The sequence below is a fragment of the Pogoniulus pusillus genome, chromosome 1 (genome assembly GCF_015220805.1).
Source record: "Pogoniulus pusillus isolate bPogPus1 chromosome 1, bPogPus1.pri, whole genome shotgun sequence".
Classification (NCBI taxonomy): Eukaryota; Metazoa; Chordata; class Aves; order Piciformes; family Lybiidae; genus Pogoniulus; species Pogoniulus pusillus.
This window is the reverse complement of record NC_087264.1, coordinates 30,214,418-30,236,067: the sequence shown is the minus strand read 5'-3', so window position 1 is coordinate 30,236,067 and position 21,650 is coordinate 30,214,418. Positions and strand designations below refer to the sequence as shown.

The 21,650-nt window shown below is 43.2% G+C and overlaps 1 protein-coding gene across 12 annotated transcripts in view; it reads left to right on the top strand.

The window, feature by feature from the left end:
- The window catches only part of RGS6 (regulator of G protein signaling 6), a 298,915-nt gene that overhangs the window by 201,992 nt on the left and 75,273 nt on the right, over positions 1-21,650 (top strand). For 10 of the 12 annotated variants that reach the window (XR_010303040.1, XR_010303041.1, XM_064147162.1 and 7 more), the window contains exons 4-6: positions 17,906-17,956; positions 19,363-19,469; positions 21,391-21,442. Coding sequence is in view for 10 of the 12 variants with exons in the window: in XM_064147162.1 (XP_064003232.1) it covers positions 17,906-17,956; positions 19,363-19,469; positions 21,391-21,442 (210 nt within the window). In the remaining 2 variants the exon portion in view is untranslated. Of the gene's footprint in view, positions 1-3,922; positions 4,489-8,678; positions 8,867-17,467; positions 17,517-17,905; positions 17,957-19,362; positions 19,470-21,390; positions 21,443-21,650 lie in introns of those variants that run through there. The other 2 variants (XM_064147233.1, XM_064147225.1) reach the window with 2 other exon arrangements.

Sequence of the window (21,650 nt, the reverse complement as noted above, 5' to 3'; positions counted from 1 at the left end):
GGGAGGAGATCCTCTCTTGACCTACTAACCACAGCCCTTCTAGTTCACCCCAGGACACCATTGGCCTTCTTGGCCACAAGAGCACATTGCTTGCTCATGGTCAACTTTCCATCTACTAGGACCCCCCAGGTTCTTTTCCTCTTCACTGCTTTCCAGCAGATCAGTTCCCAACCTGTACTGATACATTCCTCAAGTCATCATGCAATGGCACAGAGCTCACACCGAAAGGGCACTTTGTGGGTCATTGTATTGACAATCATCTTCTAGCCAGCACAGGAATCAGGTCAGACAGACTTCTTACATCTGTGTGTACCTGGAAGTGTGCACACATCGCTCACAAGCCTGAAATTAATACTACACAAGCAGGAGGATAAGGCAAACAGCTCTGCTGCTCTGCATAAGCATCACACCATCTCTGGAGCTCTTTAAGGCCACACCACCAGCCTGCCCTCACCTTCAGGGCTAACCAGCTTCATCTGTTTCAAAGGGAGGACAAAATGATGATGTAATACCAGAGAAAGTCAAGTCAAAAGACTGAGAATCTATCAGAAAATGTATTACCATATTTATTTCCTTGCCCTGGTTGTACAAGAACTATAGCTTTTCTCTCTTTTATCTGAATCCACTGGTCAGCTTTAACAATTGCAAGCATTTAAAGAAGAGTCATGGACTTAACCTCCAGGCCTTTCATGCTCTCCATCAGTGTGTAAAAGCACTGAAATAGGTATTCCAACATTCTTAAATCTTCCAGCTACAACAACATTTTTTCCAAGTTGTACGGTGTTTTATGTTTTCAAAGTGATATGTAAACATCAGCTCATTCATCTTTACAGTCCTGCTGAGAGACACCCAAATATTATTGTGACACATTTTTTCATCCTTACAATTGACCTGCAGGGACACTACAGCAATGTACCAGAACTGAAGCTTGGGCATCCCTCGTGCCAGGCTCCACTGTACTAAATAGAGAAGTCCATATACAATGAATAGCAGAAAAGGACTTTAACTCAGGTTCAGGTATGTGCACAGACTCTGACAGACTTCAATGGAAGGGTTGTCATGTTTCAAGAGAAGCATTTATACCATTTAGGTTATGCGAATGTCATTTATTTTTGCTTACCTATCATGCATTCAACATTTATGTTATTATTCCATGGGACTGGTTTTTACAAGCTTACGCTCTTCCTTCTTGTACCTTTTCTCCATTTGCTTCTACTCTTTATCTTTTCTAACTTCAAGGGAGGAGCACACTTGAGCTGACAGGAGTGTGTGCTGCGTAAGCTATTGCTAATTAGAGTGTGAGCAGGCTGAAAAGTTTATTTCAGAACAGATCAGCAAGGTACCACAGTTGTGAGTAGTGACCAGCCACGATTTTGACAGGCTTCAGCAGTCAGTGACAGTGCCATTGGCAGTGCAGTGGGTACAAAACCCAAAATACTGACCACAGCAAGGGAGGAAAAGGCACAGACAGCACTGGTGGGGCAGTGTGATTGAGGTTGGCTGGAGAAACTTAGTTTGCAGTTTTTGACAGAGGCATGCCCACGGGGTTTTCCTTTCATAGCCTATCATCAAGTTCTTTTCACCAAATCATTCTAGCCTGCTTCAGACTAGCACACGGGGTTATTCTACATACATCACTGAGGGAAGAAGGAAAAAAACTGAAGAGGTTGGCCTTTCTAGAGTATTTTACTTCAGATTTGCTTTTCTTCACTCAGAATTGCTTATGCGTGCACTGATCTATGGCTTGCAATTTAACTCCCAATGGAAAAACTTTTGCATGACAAAATATTGCGATTTTTGGGACTCTTCTTGGTAATGCCAATTAGCCAGGAGGAAGAGTAAGTAACATTCCCAGTCTCTGTGAGGGCTCTCTAGGGAGTTTAGACATAGGAATAATCTGAGAGAAGATTTTAGAAGTTCCTGCCTGTACATTGCTTACAGCTGGAACGTGGGGTATTCTCTCTCCCATCCTTTTTGTCTATGAATGGTGATAGTAAAATGCACAGCTGATGCGGAAAAGAATGGTTAATGCCAGATGTTTTACAAGTAGCACAAAAGTCTGTGTAGTTTCTTGGATATAAATGATTTTGGAATCTCTTGTAGCCAAGATACCCAGTCTGGCAGTCCTGAGAGGACAGATCCAAGACTGACTTCCCAGTAGCCCTCTGAAGATGGTTCTTTTCCAGTATAACTTTTGGTTTGGGAAGTGGTAGCTGTATGTTTACACAGAAAATGCAAGGCCACTTGGGATGCCTTCACTATGTCAGAATAGATTTAGTTTGCAATCTTTTTATATGGACTTTGGAAGAGTATTTTGTATTGAGATCTGTGTAGTATTTATAGCATTAATATATTCACTATTTTACTTAATCAGGTGTCACAATTAGTGATCACAGCATTGCCTTGCTTTTGTACAGTGGAGTTTCTGGTCCCACTTCAAATCACCTTCATGCTTACTTTTGCATCTAGTACCATGCAATAAGCATCCTAGTGAATTACTTTCTGACCTATCCTCCTGGGAAGGGATTGTATGGGTATACAGAGACAGAGCCATGAATTTCTGTATTTTTGTATCATTTTTAGTGTCTGTTTCTCTATGGGACAAAATATTTTGTTAGACTGCAGTGATGACTTTTATGTCTTCCCCACCCGGGTTTAACATGATCTGCTTTTGGAACTAGCTCTGTTTGCTTGCTTCTCCTGTACTGTACTTTAGGTAAGTTCACTATTGTACTTTCAAAGCTTTTTTTTTTTTCCTCCACAACTTTTGTTCCCCTCATTATATTCTGTATCTTCTGCTGCTTATGTTTCCCCTCTCATGATTCACTTAAATTCAGAAGATCATTGCTCTAACCCATTCAGTTTTAGATGGTTTATTTTGTTCTGGGAGGACAGAAGAAATTCAGATTACAGATGTTCAGCCATGTGAGTTTTCATCTTGGGTCCAAGCTTTTACTTGATTGCATGTCTGAGATCCTCAAGAAACACAGATTTCTCTGTCTTCTCAGTGAAACAGAAGCAAATACACTTTAAAAAGGCAGGTACATTTATAAAAGCACAGTAAAAAGCCTGGGGTTCCCATTAAGTCTCACAAGTATTTCTGTATGTACCTAACTTTTTTCTGGGAGCAGGCTGCACTGGGATGGGCAATGGGAGCTGCTCAGCAGCTTTCCCAGGCTCATGGTGTAGCGATCAGAGCACTGTATCGATATCACCACCAGGTTTGTAGGGGTGTGCTGGTGCAAGATGCTGATGCCTTACTGAGGAGAAAGAGGAGCATCACCCATCTGAATGTGTTCCTCATGAATATTCGGTCCTGAAGCAAAAGTGAAGAATAAACAAAAAATAAACAAGGCTTTCCTCCCTCTGACTTTCCATGCCTGTTCTCAGGTACAGTCTGAGTGCTTATAAATATCTAAAGGGTGAGCATCAGGAGACTGGAGGCAGACTCTTCTCATCAGTATCCAGTGACAAAACAAGGAGCAGTGGACACAATCCAGAACACAGGTTGCATGTAAACGTCAGGAAAAAAAATGTCACAGGAAACACTTCTCTGGAGGTATTTCAAACCCATCTCGATTTGTTCCTGTGTGATTTGCTGCAGGTGATCCTGCTCAAGTAGGTTGGACTAGATGATCTTCAGAGGTACCATCCAACCTCCACCATTCTGTGGTTCTGTGTAACCTGCTGTATTTCACTGTGAGGCTGTAATTGTGTGTTGATTTTCTGGGACTTCTTAGTCTCATTTCTCTTGTACCCTGTGAGTGACTTCAGTGGAGATGGTGTCTCTGTCACGTTTCTAAGGCAGGGAGGGGTCAGTGCTCACTGCTTTCCACCTAGCTTGTGTGATTACTGTCACCTGCAAACTTAATTACATCTTCAGGTGCTGAACTGTGCTCAGCTGTGCTGAACAGGCTCCACCTGCGTTGCTGTCAGCCTTTCCTCTCGCTGGCAGCGGCCGGTAAGCTGGCGTCGGGGGTGTTTCGGTCAGGATCTCGGAGGCTGGGCAAGACTAGACCGTACTCAGAGGAGAGGGCACAGGTGACCGCCGCTGTCCAGGGGTCGCCGAGCCTGCGGTAGCGCTGCCCGTCCCCAGCCGAGCAGGGGCGCGGGGCGAGGCTGCCGCATATTCGGTGGGCAACATCACCACCTCCTGGCCAAGCGGGGGCGGCTGCCCGCTCTGCTCTGCCCGCCCTGCCTGCCAAGCCCCTGCCAGTCGAACCCATGCCTACCTTGCCTTCTGTGCCCACCCAGCCGAACCCTTGAAGCCGAACCCGTGACCGCCCTGTCTGCCAAACCCCTGCCTTCGCTGCCCACCCTGCCGAGCCCCAGCGGCAGCCCAGACAGGGCTCTACTGCCTGTCGGGACAGCCTCCCAGGGTTGTCTGACACTTGCGCCAGGATTGGTGCCCGCTGAGCCCAACCTCCCGGCGATGACCCCAGAGATTCGAGGCCAGGAGGAGGGAGAATGACCTAGAAGTGAAAGGAGGTAAGGGACAATGTATATTATAAATGAAAATGTTATCTAGAAGCAGCTGAAGAACCTGTCTAACCCGAGGAGAGGCTTCATTTTAATAGGCATTAAATATTTGATATATCGAATCCAATACATATTTGCCATGAAATGCCTGCAGTCGGATCCCAGTCCAGTGCTTGGCGCCCAGGACTTTCTAAAACAGGTTTCCAGCAGATGTCCTCACATCTACAGCAGCACCGTTTGCTCCTTGTCGCTGCCTGTTAAACTGTTGCTGTGACGTTCCTGTCCCTCAGCTTACTGCTTTAACCAACTACAGAGGCAGGAGCAGCTCTGTCTGCATTTGGCCAGCGCCTGCTGGTGGGGTCCTGAGGGTATTGCAGCACTCTGGGAACGGTTACTGCTGGCAAGCAAATAGTCTTGTGAGCGCAAGTGAAATCTATTTGCTCGGTTTGGGTGGGGTTTGTGATTTGTTGTATGTCTTTTTGTTTGTTTGGGGGGTTTTGCGAGTTTATTGGGGTTTTTTTGTTTGTTTGTTTATTTGTTTGGTTTTGGTTAAAATATCTACTGGAGAAATTTGGGCTCAAATATTTACATAGTTATAGTTTCTCTAGTTATTTGTGAAACTCTATTCTCTGAAGATATTTTATGACTTCTCTCCCTAAACTTCTGGTGCTTTAAAATACTCTTGCAGACCTTACAGAATGCTGACTTGAAAAAAAGCTTTTGCTTCATAGAATCAGCCAGGTTGGAAGAGACTTCTAAGATCATCCAGTCCAACCTATCACCCAGCCCTATCCAGTCAAGTAGACCATGGCACTAAGTGCTTCATCCAGTCTGTTCTTGAACACATCCAGGGACGGTGCCTCCACCACCTCCCTGGGCAGCCCATTCCAATGGCAAATCACTCTCTCTGGGAAGAACTTCCTCCTAACATCCAGCCTAGATCTCCCCCATCACAACCTGAGACTGTGTCCTCTTGCTCTGTTGCTGCTTGCCTAGGAGAAGACCAGCCCTCACCTGGCTACAGCCTCCCTTCAGGTAGTTGTAGACAGCAGTAAGGTCACCCCTGAGCCTCTCCTCCAGGCTAAACAACCCCAGCTCCCTCAGCCTCTCCTCACAGGGCTGTGTTCCAGGCCCTTCACCAGCTTTGTTGCCCTTCTCTGGACCGGTTTCAGCACCTCGACATCTCTCTTGAATTGAGGAGCCCAGAACTGGACACAGTACTGAAGGTGTGGTCTGACCAGTGGTGAGTACAGGGGAAGAATAACCTCCTTTGTCCTACTGGCCACATTGTTCATGATCCGGGCCAGGATGCCACTGGCTCTCTTGGCCACCTGGGCACACTGCTGGCTCATGTTCAGCTGCTATCTACCAGTACCCTCAGGTCCCTTTCTGCCTGGCTTCCCATTGAGAGAGCTTTGAATTTTATCTATTTGGGAACTAAAAGCACCAGAATGTGTTGTGTTGCGTTATGAGGCTGGTTGGTGCAAATTTGCCATGGCAAACTGTGCCCGCTAAGAAACAGTGAGGTCCAGGATTGGTTTTGAGGCACTCGCTGGAACACAGCTGAGCTCATGGCACACAAAGCACCATGCAGAGTGATATATTTCCAGAGAGCCATACCAGTCTGGGTTTTGTCAGCGGTGACAGCAGCTTAACCTTAGCCTCATGTGGCTTCCAATAAGAAGCAAGTGAAGCTGCTGTGCCTCAGAGCGAGCTGATATTGGACGGACATAGGAAAGCAGCAGCACTGCCTAGTTTGTCCTACTGCTGTCAGGTGTTGCACCATGAAGCTCTCTCAAATGAGAGCTACTTTGAACAAGGCATCAGCCTGAATGACATATGACTTTATGACATCAGCCTGAATGACATACGACTTTATGAAGGCTGTGTTTTGTGCTCCTGCTTGGGTAACAACCAAGCACACAGCTGTGTCTGCTCTGAGTCCAAGGCCTGTTGCTGTCTGAAATCATCACTGCTTTGGAGCAGCTCATCAGCTTTTCCAAGATCCTTGCCTTGAAAAGAGTTAAATGAAATGTTGGTCTTCAGATCCTTGTGGGGGGAAGAAAAATAAAATAGGGGAAAATATTTTTCCAGATGTCATCTGTCTTAATATGGGAATGGAAATGCCTTCTAAAATTCATAGGCAGGTATTTTGCAATTCTAAGCTACATGGTGTTTTGACAGCAGATTCAATTATTTAGACTGAATGGTTGCTTAGTGTAGCTTTCAGCTTTTCAAAATGCTTTTTACTTTTAGAGGTTATTTGGTAAAATAAATGTGAAGGATTTACAAGGCAGGAAATGTGATTGTAAAATATAGCTATTTAAGAGAAATCGATTGTCCTTTTTCCTGCTTTTATTATTATGCTCAGCCTTGTGAAATCTATCAAATGCGAGAAAGAACAAGTAATTTACCTGTTTCAGACTTGTTATTTAGTGATGAATGCTAACAGATTTGTGCCCGTCGCTTGTTTCAGCATTATCATTAAATTGTTCCACACAGTTAAAATTCCAACAGATATATATCTCTGCTGAAAACTGAAACGCAGGAATGAGCTGTTGCCAGCAAAATCAATTGCTGCTTGCTGGTGTAAACACCTGTAACACATGGTTTGAGGAGTGCTGTTTAAAATACTATCTCTAGTGTTAGTACCCACACTATCTCTTTGTCTATCATGACAATAAGTAAATTGTCATCAATTGCTATATGGTTGAAGTTCATCTGGTGTTACCCTTGTCCTAAAAGAAGTCATATGTGCAACTGTAGTCCCACTGAAGAATTGCCTCTGATTGACTGCTTCACCAGTATAGAGCCTCAGTGAGGGCAGCTGTACTCCAGTGCACGCTGCATTATATGTGATTGAAAGGCCTAGCAAAGGTGGGGGAAAGCTGTACAGTACTGATTATTTAATTTTCCAGACAACAATCTCCTGGAGGGAAAAGAGCTACAGATGTCAGGTTATTTTGTTTTCCAGGTACTGTGACTATTGCTGCATCACTGTGAGCACTGCTTGTGATTCTCAACTTTTCTTGAAGAATGAGAAGGGGAAAAGTAGCAATGTGTGTTGCCATTCAACGAGACATAGACAGGCTGGAGAGTTGGGCAGGGAGTGATGTATTGAAATTCAACATGGGCAAGTGCAGTCTTGCACCAGGGAAAGAACAGCCCCAGATATCAGTATAGGTTGGGGACTGACCTGTTGGAAGACAGTGAAGAGGAAAAGGATCTGGGGGTCCTGGTGGGTGGTTGACCATGGGCCAGCAGTGTGTTTTTGTGGCCAGGAGGGCCAGTGCCATTCTGGAGTGTATTAAAAGGCATGTGGCTAATAGGTCGAGAGAGGTTCTCCTGCCCCTCTGCTCTGCCCTGGTGAGGCCGCATCTGGAGTACTGTGTCCCGAGAATGGGCCCCCCAGTTCAAGAGGGACATAGAAATGCTTGAGAGAGTCCAGTGCAGAGCCACAAAGATGATTAAGGGAATGGCACATCTCTCTTACAAGGAGAGCCTGAGAGAGCTGGGGCTCTTTAGCTTGGAGAAGAGGAGACTGAGAGGTGACCTCCTCAATGTTTATAAATACGTGAGTGCCAGGAGGCTGGAGCCAGGCTCTGCTGGGTGATGCCCAGTGACAGGACAAGGGGCAATGGGTGGAAGCTGAGACATAGGAAGTTTCATGAATACTGTGAGGGTGACAGAACACTGGAAAAGGCTACCCAGGGTGGTTGTAGAATCTCCCGCTCTGGAGACATTCAAAGCCTGCCTGGACACATTCCTGTGTGGTCTGGTATAGGTGATCCTGCTCTCGCAAAAAGGGGTTGGACTGGAAGAGCTTTTTGAGGTCCTTTCCAGATCCTGACATTCTGTGGTTCTGTGTGTCAGGATAAAGTTGCCTTCTTGGAGAATTTGAACAAAGAAATTATCTTTATCTGTGATAGAGAGCACAAACAGTAATGTTGCCACAGGTAACATGGAAGCATCCAATCTTGTGAAACAGTGGTCTGTTGTGGCCAGAGCTCCTTAGAAGGTTTGAAAATTGAGTGTTTCTGGTAACTGAATTACCATGGAAATTCATAGGAATTTGGCATAGGGCAAGACTTGCAGGGTCAGATCTCCTATAAATAAACACCATGCCGAAGCCATTAAAATGCTGCAGCTTTCAAAGCATTTGCTGTCTCACACCAATTGGTGACTTTACACCTTTGCAGGGGAACTGTTACAACACTGGCAAGGGCAAGGAGGACCTTGATGTGACAGCCTTTGAGACCTGTTTTGTGAATGAGGATGCAGTGTGAAGTGACCTGACAGTCACATGCTGGAACGCACCACTCACCTTCTACCTTTTATTGATCATCATCTTTCTTGGAGAAGAAAAGTTGCTATTAAAAGTACACAGGTGATTGCTGTTGAAATGACAGGAAGATTTCCTTTGGTTTAAAGACTGTGCACATGAAATTAATAGTAGTAAATATGTTTCAGCCATAACAAGATCTGACAGAACTCTTCAAAAGCCCTGATTCCAGCAGTGTTCAGAGTTGCTTCGCTTGCTGTTCTGTTGCTGAATCATTTTGACAGTGTGAGGCACAGTGTCTAAATACTACTCTGTGGCAAGGAGCCAAGCTGCTAAGCTATACAAGCCACTACAGTACTCAGAGGAATGCAAAGGCAGAGGTGCCTGAAGAGCAGCTGTAAATTTGTGGGTGTAAAGCTAGATTTTTGAGACATCTGCAGGTCTTAGCAATGTGTAAAAAGAGGTAGCTTCATGCTACCATGAAACGCTGCCTCTACTGCTGCTGGGAGGCTGGGACTGTACCGTACAATTTGCCTGCCTCATGTATGCCTCTGTAATAGCTCTCAAGGCCATGTGCTCGTCTTCTGTGGGTGTTACAGGAAGAGGTGTAGGTTTGTGTTGGTTTGAGGCTAATTGGAATGTTTTACTGAGAGAAATCCTTAGCTGTGAGGATTTTCTGCTGAGAACACAACTAGTCAAAATATAGATAAGACACACACTCCTCAGCTTTCATTTCTGTTCCTTCTCTCTGGCAGTCTGTGTGGTTGCCTCTGCCTTGACGTTTTAATCCAACCTAACCCTTTTTTCTCTAACCTCTTTGTTGTCTTTTTGGCATCTTGCTTCAGATCTCTCCGAATTTGTCATGTGAGATATAGAGGGATTAGTTTGGTTATTTCTGAAGGGAGGGAAAGAGAGGAAGGGGGGGGGGGGGAGGAGGTTTTGTTTGGGAGCCTCCTGGCAATCTGATTGTTTTGGGAGGGATTTTTTGTTTCTGTATAACTTAACTTTTATATAACTGTAAAAAAAATTGTGTGTATGTATATATATGCTTGTATATATGTCCTATGAGGACAGACTGAGGGAATTGGGGCTGTTCAGTCTGGAGAAGAGGAGGCTCCGAGGTGACCTTGTTGTGGCCTTTCAGTCTCTGAAGGCAGCCTATAAAAAAAGCTGGGGAAGAACTTTTCAGGTTATCAAGGAGTGACAGGACTAGGGGGAATGGAGCAAAGCTGGAGATGGGTAGGTTCAGGCTGGATGTGAGGAGGAGGCTGCTCAGCATGAGAGTAGTGAGACCCTGGAATGGATTACCCAGGGTTGAGGCCCCATCCCTGGAGGTGTTTAAGGCCAGGCTTCATGGGACTCTGGCCAGCCTGGTCTAGGGTAAGGTGTCCCTGCCCATGGCAGGGAGGTTGGAACTAGATGATCCTTGTGGTCCCTTCCAACCCTGACTGATTCTATGATTATATTCTGTGGTTCTATTTTTTTCCTCTCGTACTTGGAGTAACAATTTCCTCTCTTACTTGGAGTAACAGCAGTTTGTGCAGAGTTGCATTGGAATAGAGGACAAGATCTGAGCATAGGTCATGCAGTAGACTTAATCTAATTTTAGGCAAGTGAAGCAACAGCAGCAGGGATTGTGCTGTGGTTGCTGTATATCCTGGGTTCTGTAGGGTATGTGTGTGTGTTGGGGACTATCAAACATTTATTAATGCTAGGTTAGTCTGTAGATAGCACAGGCCCAACAGCAGTTCAGGTTTCCCAAGGCAGGTAAGGAATATCTAGCACAAGTAAATCATTGTGGATGCTGCTGCAATCAGTCTACTGTTTGGCATCTCTCAGTGTGAGCGAATCATAAAAACTTAGACTGAGTTTGGTTGGAAGGGAAGAGTGTGTAAGAAGGGAAGAGTGGTGTGTAAGCAGTTCAAGGTGCCGAATGGTGAGTGCGAGGGCTGGGCTGATTGGAAGAAGGCTGAGGCTGGCACAGCACCAAATGCTTCATATCAGTGCAAGCCGACCATGAAAAGATCTTTTGCTGTTATTGCTTTTTTTTTGCAGATGAAAACCTGGTTTAAGCTATCCTGACAGACTCCTTTCACTGGGATTAACTGTGTGACCATTAAGGGGTTTGTTAAATCAGCCTTACTAACGCCACTGAAGAACGATTATTTTAAATCCAGGTCTCCTGACTAGTGGCATCCTTCTGCTTCTCAGCTCTGGCTGCCTGCTTTCAAGTGTTGCTGATGGGAGCATACTCTAAGCCAGGAGCTTGTCTTCGTGTGTGTCTTCTGTTACTTGTTTTCATGCCTTGTAAGGCTACCTGAGCTATTTTTAGATGGGCAGCATTGCAATGAAGGCAGTCTAGCTGTGGTATCTCTGAGATTGTACCATCTAATTTATCTTTATTACCTGGGTAAATTAGCCCACACAGAGCTCTGTGCTGTCACCTCTGATGAGTTATGGGTTATTGGTTCCTGCCTAGTTGAAAATCTCCCTGCGCAAATCTGCATCATGGAGGGTATATGTGCTTTGGTAGCTTGGCCAGTATGATGATAAGGCAGAAGTTCCTTCAAATGGAAGGTCAGAAAAAGGAGCTATTAACAGGGTGAAAAATTACACAAAGAATTTAGATTTTGCAAGTCCATCTCTCCATCTTTAATTTTTCATATCCATCTATTTTTAAAACGCAGGCAGGAGATTGTGTGTTACATGTAAAACACACATTGGAGAGAAGGAGCAAATTTATACCTCAGCACTGAGGACTAAATTGGGAATATGCAGCCCATTACTTTGTAAGCAATTTCAAAGTGTATTTATCACTCAGTTGCTAGAAAATCCTGTTCAATTCCTGGTTAGAGCACATAGCCAGCTCTGAGACTTTGGGGTGTTTTGCTCTGCCTGGTCTTGTTCCCTGAACCGATTCCCTCAGCTACTCATCTTCTTTCCCTGCCATGACTGAAGGAGCCTGTGACATTTTCCCTCTCCCTGGAAGGTTATCTTCTGTCACCCTCGCAACAGCACAAGTGTCTATCAACAGCTTGCAGTGCAGCCATCAGTCTGGGTCATGACTCCCTTTTGAGAAAGAATTTATTAATAGACTTGCTGTTAATTCTGCTTCATGCCGTGGTGTCAGGGCCAAGAAAGTGCATGAGTCAAACATCAGAGTTGTTAATTTTAATCAGCTTTTGATAAATCTGTGATCAGATTCTCATATGGTTTTGTTTACACGGATATGAACACTCAGGCAAGAGAAGTACAGAGTGCTTCCTAAGTTCACAACACACAAACCACAGTGATTTGTATTTTTATGGGAACCATCTCTGAAATCCCAGCATTTCGTGTAAGTGGGCAAACATACTGAACAGCTTTCTATAGATAATGCTTAGTAAAGGAGAAAGAAAGAGGATGAAGAAATGGTTGGAATGTAATAGCAGCCCAAACATCATGATAAAAAACCTCACACCATTCTCAGGAAAAGACAGAGGATATGAGATTTTGAATCCATTCAATTTACAAATACTATGTCCTTGACATTGTTTTATCATCCTGGAATGTTCAAGTGCAGCTTAGCCCCAGGTGCCGTTTTCCATCTTCCCACTAAGCATTTTTTGTTACTTCACACAAAGTACTACTTTTTCAAAATTTTTACTGCAATAAAAGTAAATTACAAATTCAAGGACTCAAAAGTTACAGTGAACAAAAAGACTCCTTAGAAAGTTTGTCTGCTTTGATCAAAAAGAGATAACACTCCTGCTGTTAATGATTGTTAATAATTCACAAACCAGGTTTGGAACTGAACCTAACATAGAGGAATATTGCTATTGCTAGATGCTCTCAGCTATTCTAGTTTTGATGATGCTCCTTGCTGACACTGAGTGGTGCAATTACCACATGCTGAAGGAGGAGAGCTGCAATTACCACATTTTCTGAGTCAACTGCTGAGGGTTTTTTTTGTAGTTGGTATCGATATTTATTTATGTGCCTATTGTAGGCAAATTCTGTGAGTGTTTTCCCAATATTTGCAACAGAGTACTAGAGAGAGACCTAGATATTTCTTTCTTCTTTTTTCCCCCTTTTCCCCTACTTCCATTAAAGTCAGCATTAAATCCCTACTGTGAGCAGGAGCCTAAACTCCCAACCTAGCTGAAATCATTGTGGGAGTCAGTGGGGAGCTCTGCCTAAGAAAGATAGTAGCAAAGGAGCGCTGGAGGCCTTCAGAACTTTTGTGTGAAATTGTTTTCCCTTTATTTTGGGTGATGTTAATGTATTTATATTTGCAAGCTCGGTAATAAAAGTGTGGATAATTAATTAACCTTTTCATTAATTAACCTTTTCAGGACTCAGTGCTGTTTAAGGGGGACCAAAACATATTTCTATTTAATAGTGTGATTGCTGTGACTGGCAGGGTAAAAAGCAGCTCAGGTGTCTGCTCATATACCTGTGCTTGTATTCTTGTGTCATTTTGACTGTTTACGATTTTTTTTCTCAATCTTGATTTTCTGATAGAAATATTTTTAAATGGGTCTGAGTTTAGGAGCAAATTATTCGGAAAATTTGGTGCTAAAATGGGTTCATCTTTCTTTCAAGAATGAAGTGGCAGGAAGGAGAACACATTTCCACCCTCATTTTGAAATCTGTCTGGACCTTGATTTACATAGATTTACATAGAATCAGCCAGGTTGGAAGAGACCTCCAAGATCATCCAGTCCAACCTATCACCCAGCCCTATCCAGTCAACTAGACCATGGCACTAAGTGCTTCATCCAGTCTTTTCTTGAAGACCCCCAGGGACGGCGACTCCACCACCTCCCTGGGCAGCCCATTCCAATGGGAAATCACTCTCTCTGTGAAGAACTTCCTCCTAACATCCAGCCTATACCTACCCTGGCACAACTTGAGACTGTGTCCCCTTGTTCTATTGCTGGTTACCTGGGAGAAGAGGCCACTCCCCACCTGGCTACAATGCCCTTTCAGGTAGTTGTAGACAGTAATAAGATCACCCCTGAGCCTCCTCTTCTCCAGGCTAAACAGGCCCAGCTCCCTCAACCTCTCCTCATAGGATTTGTGCTCCAGGCCCCTCACCAGCTTCGTTGCCCTTCTCTGGACATGTTCCAGCACCTCAACATCCTTCTTGAATTGAGGGGCCCAGTTTGGAGGTGACTGACAGCAGAAGATAGGCATGTAGCTTGTTTCCCCATAGTGTGTGTTGTGGAGCTTGTTGATAAGGTCTATGGAGGAGCTGGAAAGACATTCAAAAAACATGTAAAACACAAACAATCCAACAGCCCCCTAAAACAAACTAACAACAAACCTACTCTGAAAAGTGTTGGGGGTTTTGTTTATTTGGGGTTTTTAGTATGTGGGGTTTTAATTAAAATATGTTCAAAGAATATTAGTGTTAAATTGATGTTGGAAAAAGACAGGAAATAAGCAAGCAAACTTAGATCCCTCCCTGTAAACATGTATATGAGAAGTTCTTTCATAACATGATCAGACAATATTTTTCTTTTTTTAAGCCCTCAATTTGTTCAGTGTTAGTCAGTGCAATGTGAGGCTGTGAACAATCTGAGATCCATGGCATCCCACCTCATCTGCTGTAGTTTCTGGATGGAATCCAGTGAAGAGGATTTAGCTTAGCAAATCCCATGAGAAGAAATAGACTTTAGTCCTTGGACACTGATGGTAGCATCAGTGGAGCAACATGAGACGTCCTGTGTCAAATTGCTGTGGATCTCCACACATCAGTGCTCTGCCATCTGAGAACACTCAGCAAAAAATGCATTTTTCTTATCAAGCCAGGAAAGCTAGGCAAAGATGCACATAGTTGCTGAAGTTTCAGAAATACTTATGTCTTTGATTTTGTATGCGTATGTGTGTGGCGTATGTGCAGGTGTATGCCTTGCCAGGGACAGGCCTGGGCCACTGAACGACAAGCAGACCTTGATGGTCCTGGCTCCTTTGCTCAGAACCAGCAGCACAGTCTCCACTCTGGGCAGCAGATGTCCAGAAATGGTACGTTCTGTCTGTCCTTACCATTTCACACAGCATGTGGAAGAAGGATGAATCTGATTATAGACATCTCTACGTTTCCCAACTCCTGGATTTTCTGGAAGACACAGAACAACATCTAGGTTGAGTGGAAATGGTATCAAATACAGGAGTGGTGACTCACCTCATTAACTGCATCTCACCAATGGTCTTGCACCTTGCAAACTCTCTTTTTTTCAATTTATCTTTTCATGGCTGGCCACACATTGACAGGCAATGGGCTTCTGAGAGCACTAGCTACTATTATGGGATCACTGGGACTGAACAGAAAATGGCAAGAAATATAAATCTGCTAGTCTGTCTCTAAACCAAGTGGCTGGATAAATGATCATTGTGAATCTGTTTGCATGTAGAAATACAGCTATTCTGGTGGCATTAAGGAACTTGATGGTCTGCTTCAGCTTCAAAGAAGAGCCTAAAGCAAGAAGAATTATTTAATTGTAGGTGAGAAGGAATTAGATGTTCACGGTCTGTTGACTATCTTTGAACTCAGCATACTGACTTGGAGGAAATGTAGATGTATGGAGAGGAGTATAGAAGACATGGAAGCCATTCCTCTACCTGGATCCAGTAACACTTTGTATTATGAAAACAATCTCAACTGTTTGTTTTCAGAAGATCTCAGATGCCCTCTTAGTGTTTAGTGGAAACTTGTCAGGGTTAAAGGCTTCTCTCAGGCATCTTCTGAAAGAGCTTGTGAAATGTGGAATCTGAAAATCAGCCTTAAAGACCTTTTGGGGAAGATGAGTTATGTGAAGACCATCCATCAGGCTTAACCTACAGGAGACACTAAGATGGTGTTTTCTGGAAAACTTACAGATGAAGGAATCTGTTTCTTTGACAAAGTGGAGTTTTGTAAAGGATTCACTCAAGTCTTCACCATGTCTTATTAGGATAAATCTCAGTTTTCATGGTAGAGGAATAACATAGATAGTATTTCTAGGTGGGTAAAGGCAGGCTGCAGTGATAGAAACGGCTGCAAGCAGAGGCAAAACCCGTGTTTGAGGGGAACCCTAAAAATTGAAGATGTTATGGGAGATGGCAGTAAAGAGTTTTCATTATGATTGAATATTAATTAGTGACATGGCTATTAATGATGGCAGTAATTAACAGAGGAAGGAAAGACTTGTCATTGTCCTGAGGGTGAGTAATCAGTCTTGGCAGGTGATAAATAATGGTTCAGCAAACTCAGCAGAAAGATAATCTGTCTGCCTTAGGACAACTAGAGAACAGCTATAACATCTTCTAGGCTCTTGGCAACGTTTAGACATGACTTCATGTTTTTAACAGAGGCAAATTAAAATCTCTGATCTCAAGTGTTCTGTTTCTGTTCCAAAGTGGCTGTTCACAGGGGTTCTGGTTGAGTCGGTGCCTTCAGTTTACTTGACCTTTTAAACCTTTTTATTATTCTTTGTAACAGGAAAAAAAGGATGTGGAAACAACTACAAGTGTTACTTGTGTTTGTAGTTTTCATTGTAGCTTCATGAAAATTGAATAGATTCCTCAAAAGAAGCCTAGGTCTGGGGACATGATCATTCTATGCAAAAATGGAGTGGCACTTAATCCTGAATTAAATATTCCTTTATATATCTGGAAAGGGATCACGCAGAATGCACCTCACCTCCCTTGAGAAAAGCAGTGCTCTGTTCTTGGTGGTTTTCAGATATCATGTCACTTCACAATAAGATGCCTCAGAGATCACTGCAAGCCTGTAGTTGAAAAGTCAAATCAGGACAAATGGACTTCCCAGTTTGTGGCATGAGTAGAAAAACCAAGAGAGATTCTGACATGGCTTCAGTCAAGACAGTGAATTTTATTTTTTCTCTAGCAGTACAGGAGCACTTCAGTTTTAGTCTTTTCACAACATTTCTCTAACCTCAAAAGTTTTGTTCTATCTTGGTATATTTTTGGTGTGGGTTTTTTTTTTTAAAGCAAAAGAGAACAACAGTTAATAGCTCTGAACATTTTCCCCACGTGTTATGTAGCTAGCATTGTCCACTAGGTGTGTTCTTATCTATCAGGCAGTTTTGGACTCTTCAGAAATCTTTTTGTGAACACCAAATTTATTCAGAAAAAAAGTGCTGACTTCAGGATTCACCTGGCACTTTGGTTTTGGTAGAGACAGGAAGGGGATGGCTCCATTGACAGAGGCATTGGTTAGATGTTCTGCAACTGTTCAAGCAGTTCACTAGAACTGGCCTGCACTTCTGGTGAACCCTGTACAAAGAAATGGTTCTTACATTTGAAAAGTTCCTGAATGGTAGGGAGAGACATTGAAAGAGTTTGTTTGGTTTAGTGAACTGGAGGTAGGAAGGCAATGTGTCAGCCCTCTGTAAAAACACTCGAGAGAAACTACCAAGGAAGAATAATTCTTTATGTTAAATAACTCAGGTATGATATCAAATGCATATTCATATCAATAAACTTAGGCTGGGAAGTTACAGGAATTTTTGTTGTTTGTTTTTTTTTTTATCTGGTATAACTTTCCAAATAGAATGATGGCAGCCACTTAAACTGCTCCTAGGTAGCATTGGCAGGTGTGAAAGGTGACAGTAGAGTTGTGAGTACATGCTTGCAAGCGTGGTCTTTTAGTGTCTGGTTCGTTGATACCCTCAAGACAGACTTGAACAATGCTCAGCTGCTGCTTGTTGCTCTTTTCAGTGGTGCCCAGCAACAGGACAAGGGGCAATGGACACGAACTAGAATACAGGTAATTCCGCCCAACCATGACGAAAAACTTCTTTACTTAGAGGATGCCAGAGCACTGGAACAGGCTGCCCAGAGAAGCTGTGGAGTTGCCTTCTCTGGAGAGATTCAACACCTGTCTGAATGCCGTTATGATATCTGACTGAATGTATGTTAAGTCTGCTATCAGGGAATACTTCTTGGGACTTAGTACTTGTCAATAGCTATATAATTACAGTGTGGCATGAGAAGGAAAAGCAGTCTGTAACCTCAGTGGCAACGAAAAGGAAAATTGAATAAGATTCATGTCGATTCTATTGTATTTATCTCAGTGTTCTCTTGGTCTCACAAACCCTGTGCTCATAGCACTTAATGCTTTCTTTACTTTTTTTTTTTTTTTTTTTTTTTTTTAAGGTACTGATATTGTGCAGTGGCTTATGAAGAACCTCAGCATTGAGGATCCAGGTAAGTTGTCTACAACCGGGGGGAACAGATCCTCTATCTGTGTGTGCCATTTGACAGCAGGTTCTATTTTGCTGCACTCTGAAATGCCAGTACAATGACAAGGTTGATTTAAGCATTGAAAGGAAAGAGGAGAGAAAGAGGTAAGAATCAATATCTTAACTCAGTCTAATGCCTTGCACTGCAACACACAGAAAGCACTTCTGTAGGAGTCTGTGAAATTGTTGCTACCTGTGGAAGACCAATTGATTTAAAGGTTGTTCTCAGGCTTTGAAAGAGAGTTGGTGTAAGTGTATGATTAAGCAGACAAATGCAGTGACAGGTTTTCATTGTCACTGAAAGTGAAGAAAGGAGAGCTCTGTGGAGAGAGTGGAGACAAAAGCTATGGAGAAAGGTAACCCTGACTTGACAGGATATAAAGGACAAGGAGACCTAGACACTGTCATGGGATCAGACAACGGCTGTTAGTTTATCACAGCAGAGAGATAAATGAATAAACAGTGATCAGTGAAATAATGCAGCCCAAATAGTTCAAAGAAACTAAAATCATTTTGGCACACTTGAAAACTATTGGGAAAAGGGAAGCAAAAGATCTGCAGATTCAGAAGCTTCTTTTCCTTTCCTGGAAAAGGAAAAAATCCAGCATCTAGCCTCATGGTTTTCTTCTGTTGCATACTGTCAACATGCAAAGTCAGAGACAGAGGCATTGTATCTCACCCAGAACATGCCTATACACAGATTCCATCTCATGAGTCCAGTCAGGTCTGGAATCTTGACTTTCAGCTGCTGACAATAGCTTTATTATTGACTTGGGGATGCAAGAGAAGGAGCAGCTGATGTGTGTTTTAAAACTCTGAGAAAGTTGCTGCAGCTTTCAACAGCTGACATTGGTTGAAAACTTATGCAGATGTTCTTCTGTGCTGGTGAGGGTCACTCTGGCAGTGCCAAGATATGTACTATCCCTTTGCCATCAAACCAATTCCTTTAATGAGCAGCAGGGCTGCAGTGTCAGGATTTGTCTTATGAACAAGCATGCTGCTAGTGTCCTGGTGTTGCAGGTGTTTGTTGGATCTAGTTGAGGTTCACTGATGGAACTGTCTCCTTGTCAGCAGTCACCTGTGGTGGATAATGTGCTTTAAATTGAATTTCTGACTCTAGGGCTGAACTGGTGTGTGACATTTTGTAACCACAAAAACAGCAGGTTAAACATTTGAGCAGTGTTTTGTCTGGATTTCAAGGCTGATTTCTGCTCTCCTGCTTTGCATGGTTTGGTTGGAAGGTGTAAGGATTTAGCATGGGTACAGAGAGAGGCATGTGTGCATCAGGTCTTCACCAGAGCCACTGCTGAAAACAGAGTAGTGTGCTGTGCACGTCTTCCTGACACATCCCTGCTGTTTTCTCTTTCACAGCAGAAGCAATACACCTGGGGAGCCTCATTGCTGCACAGGGTTATGTCTTTCCGATCTCAGACCACGTCCTTAGCCTGAAAGATGATGGGACATTCTATCGTTTTCAGGTTGGTGACCCCTCTGCCTCTTCATGTGGCCCCTTCTACTGTCCCTGAAGTAACACTGCTGAGATCACCCAGTCTTTGTCCTTAAACACCCAAAAAGTCTGTGAAACTAGGGATCAAGTCTATCTCTTCTGATTTCTGACCCACAGTTTTTACATAAATGAACAAATATGTCCTGCGATTTTATGGTATGTGATCTTAAGACTGTTGTGCTTAGATTTGAATTAAACCAGGAGAAAGAAAATGGCTTTCAGATTCTGTTCCTGGCAAAGTTGAGTAGCCACCCTCCTGTGCAAAATGCACTAGGGCAAACTTTGGAGTTGGACAGTCAAGCTCTGGTACAGCAGAAAATTCAATGTTTTCTTCTCTCTTGATTAGGGATTGGTGTAGAAGGGGCAAGCTTCAGGTGTTGGCTCTTTCACAAAGGATATGTAACCTGGCAGTCACCTAAATTTGGATATGTCTATCTCTCACTGTCCTCGTGCTTCCAGATGTATTGAATTTTAAAGCATCCCACACTTGAGTTCCATGCACTGTCCAAAATCTGCTACTGTCAACTTCCAAGCTGAGTGCTTGGTCCCCTTTGGGCAGATTGTATAACTTCAAAGGAAGCAGTACATTCAAACCTGGAATCTTGCTACCTAATCCTGCTGGCTGAGTTTGTGATACATGATCTCAGCCAACTCCCTTATCTTGCTTGTGTCCTCTCTCCTGGTCACCCTGCATTCTCACTCTCTTTTTTTTTTCTGGTTGAAAAGTCCATTGTCTTCGTTGCATCTGCTGCTGCTGCTAATGTGGTATTGTGCTATCATATGAGAGACCAATGGTACAACAAAGAAGCCCAGGAGACCACAAACCTGCCCTTATCTCACCCCACTTCCTGGTTGCCTGGCATCATTCAGACCAAGATTTTTCATTACAGTTCTCTTGCTTTTCTGAAAGTCCTGCTCCTCCTGTCACCTTGTCACCTAACACTTGACAGAAGCAAGGGTAGTATTGATTGTCCATTTAGTTGTAGTTTTCCTTTGTTTTAAAAGCATGGCACCATAAGAAATTGTCCTGCCATTTTTTGCAAAAATAGCCTGGTAGAATCATGTTTCTTTTCAATTACTTCCTCTTGCCACTTTCTACTTCAGCATCAGTCTCTCCTTCAACAGTAGCTCAGCATCTTACAGAGTTCATAAGATCAGTGCGGAGCATTGATCCCTCTATTGTTTGACACCTCCTTGTTTTCTCACTGCATATTAGTGTATAGTCTCTGTGTAATGTCTTACACCCATTTGTTGCATTGCATCAGCAATGTAAAACAGTGTTCTGTAATTTGTGTGATCACAGGGATATTATTTTTCATTCATGTAAAGATTGAAATGCAGTCACGTGTAGTGATGCCTTCTAATTAATTGATCTAAGTACAATATGCAGACCCAGACAGAAAACAAAAGCAGCAAGCATAGCTGGACTTCTGGTTCCAGAATGACTTTAATCAGCTGACTTTTGAGCTCTGAGTAAATTGTTTTGTAGGCTGCCAACCATATTGGTAGATGCTGCAGAAAAACAAGTGGTGTGTTGTATATGTAAAAGGTCATGAGGTTTATCACACTCCTTAAAACAAACAAACAAATGAAAAAGAGAACCTGTGAATTCCTGGTTCTGGGGATAGAGGGTAAGAGGCACACATTCAAATGAGTTGGAACCAGTGTCTAAAATGTCATCAGGATCCTGGACATCCTTCTCAAGAGATTCTAATATTACAGCATCTCTATTGACTTGCAGTGAGGAAAGTTAAAGGTGATAGCTTCCTGTAAAAGCATCTTCACTTTTACTGAGATGTTTCCCCTGAGAACAGACACTGGGCCATAGGCTTTGTACTTCTGTTTGTCCTTGCAATGTTTTTTCTCTATCTGAATTGTTTTTCATCTCTTAGGCACCGTACTTCTGGCCTTCAAACTGCTGGGAACCAGAAAACACAGATTACGGTGAGAGTTCATCCTTTCATTGTAAAAAGTTAGTATAGAAAATTTGTGATGGAAACAAATCGTACTTAATATAGGTACTGTTGACCACCTAAACCCTTCGTCAACAGAATCTGTTGTCAGACTTCAGCATCAGAGGCAGATATGTGCCTATCTTGATTACATGAAAAGAAATCCCAGGATGTCTTAAGCCCATGGAGCTGTATGCATT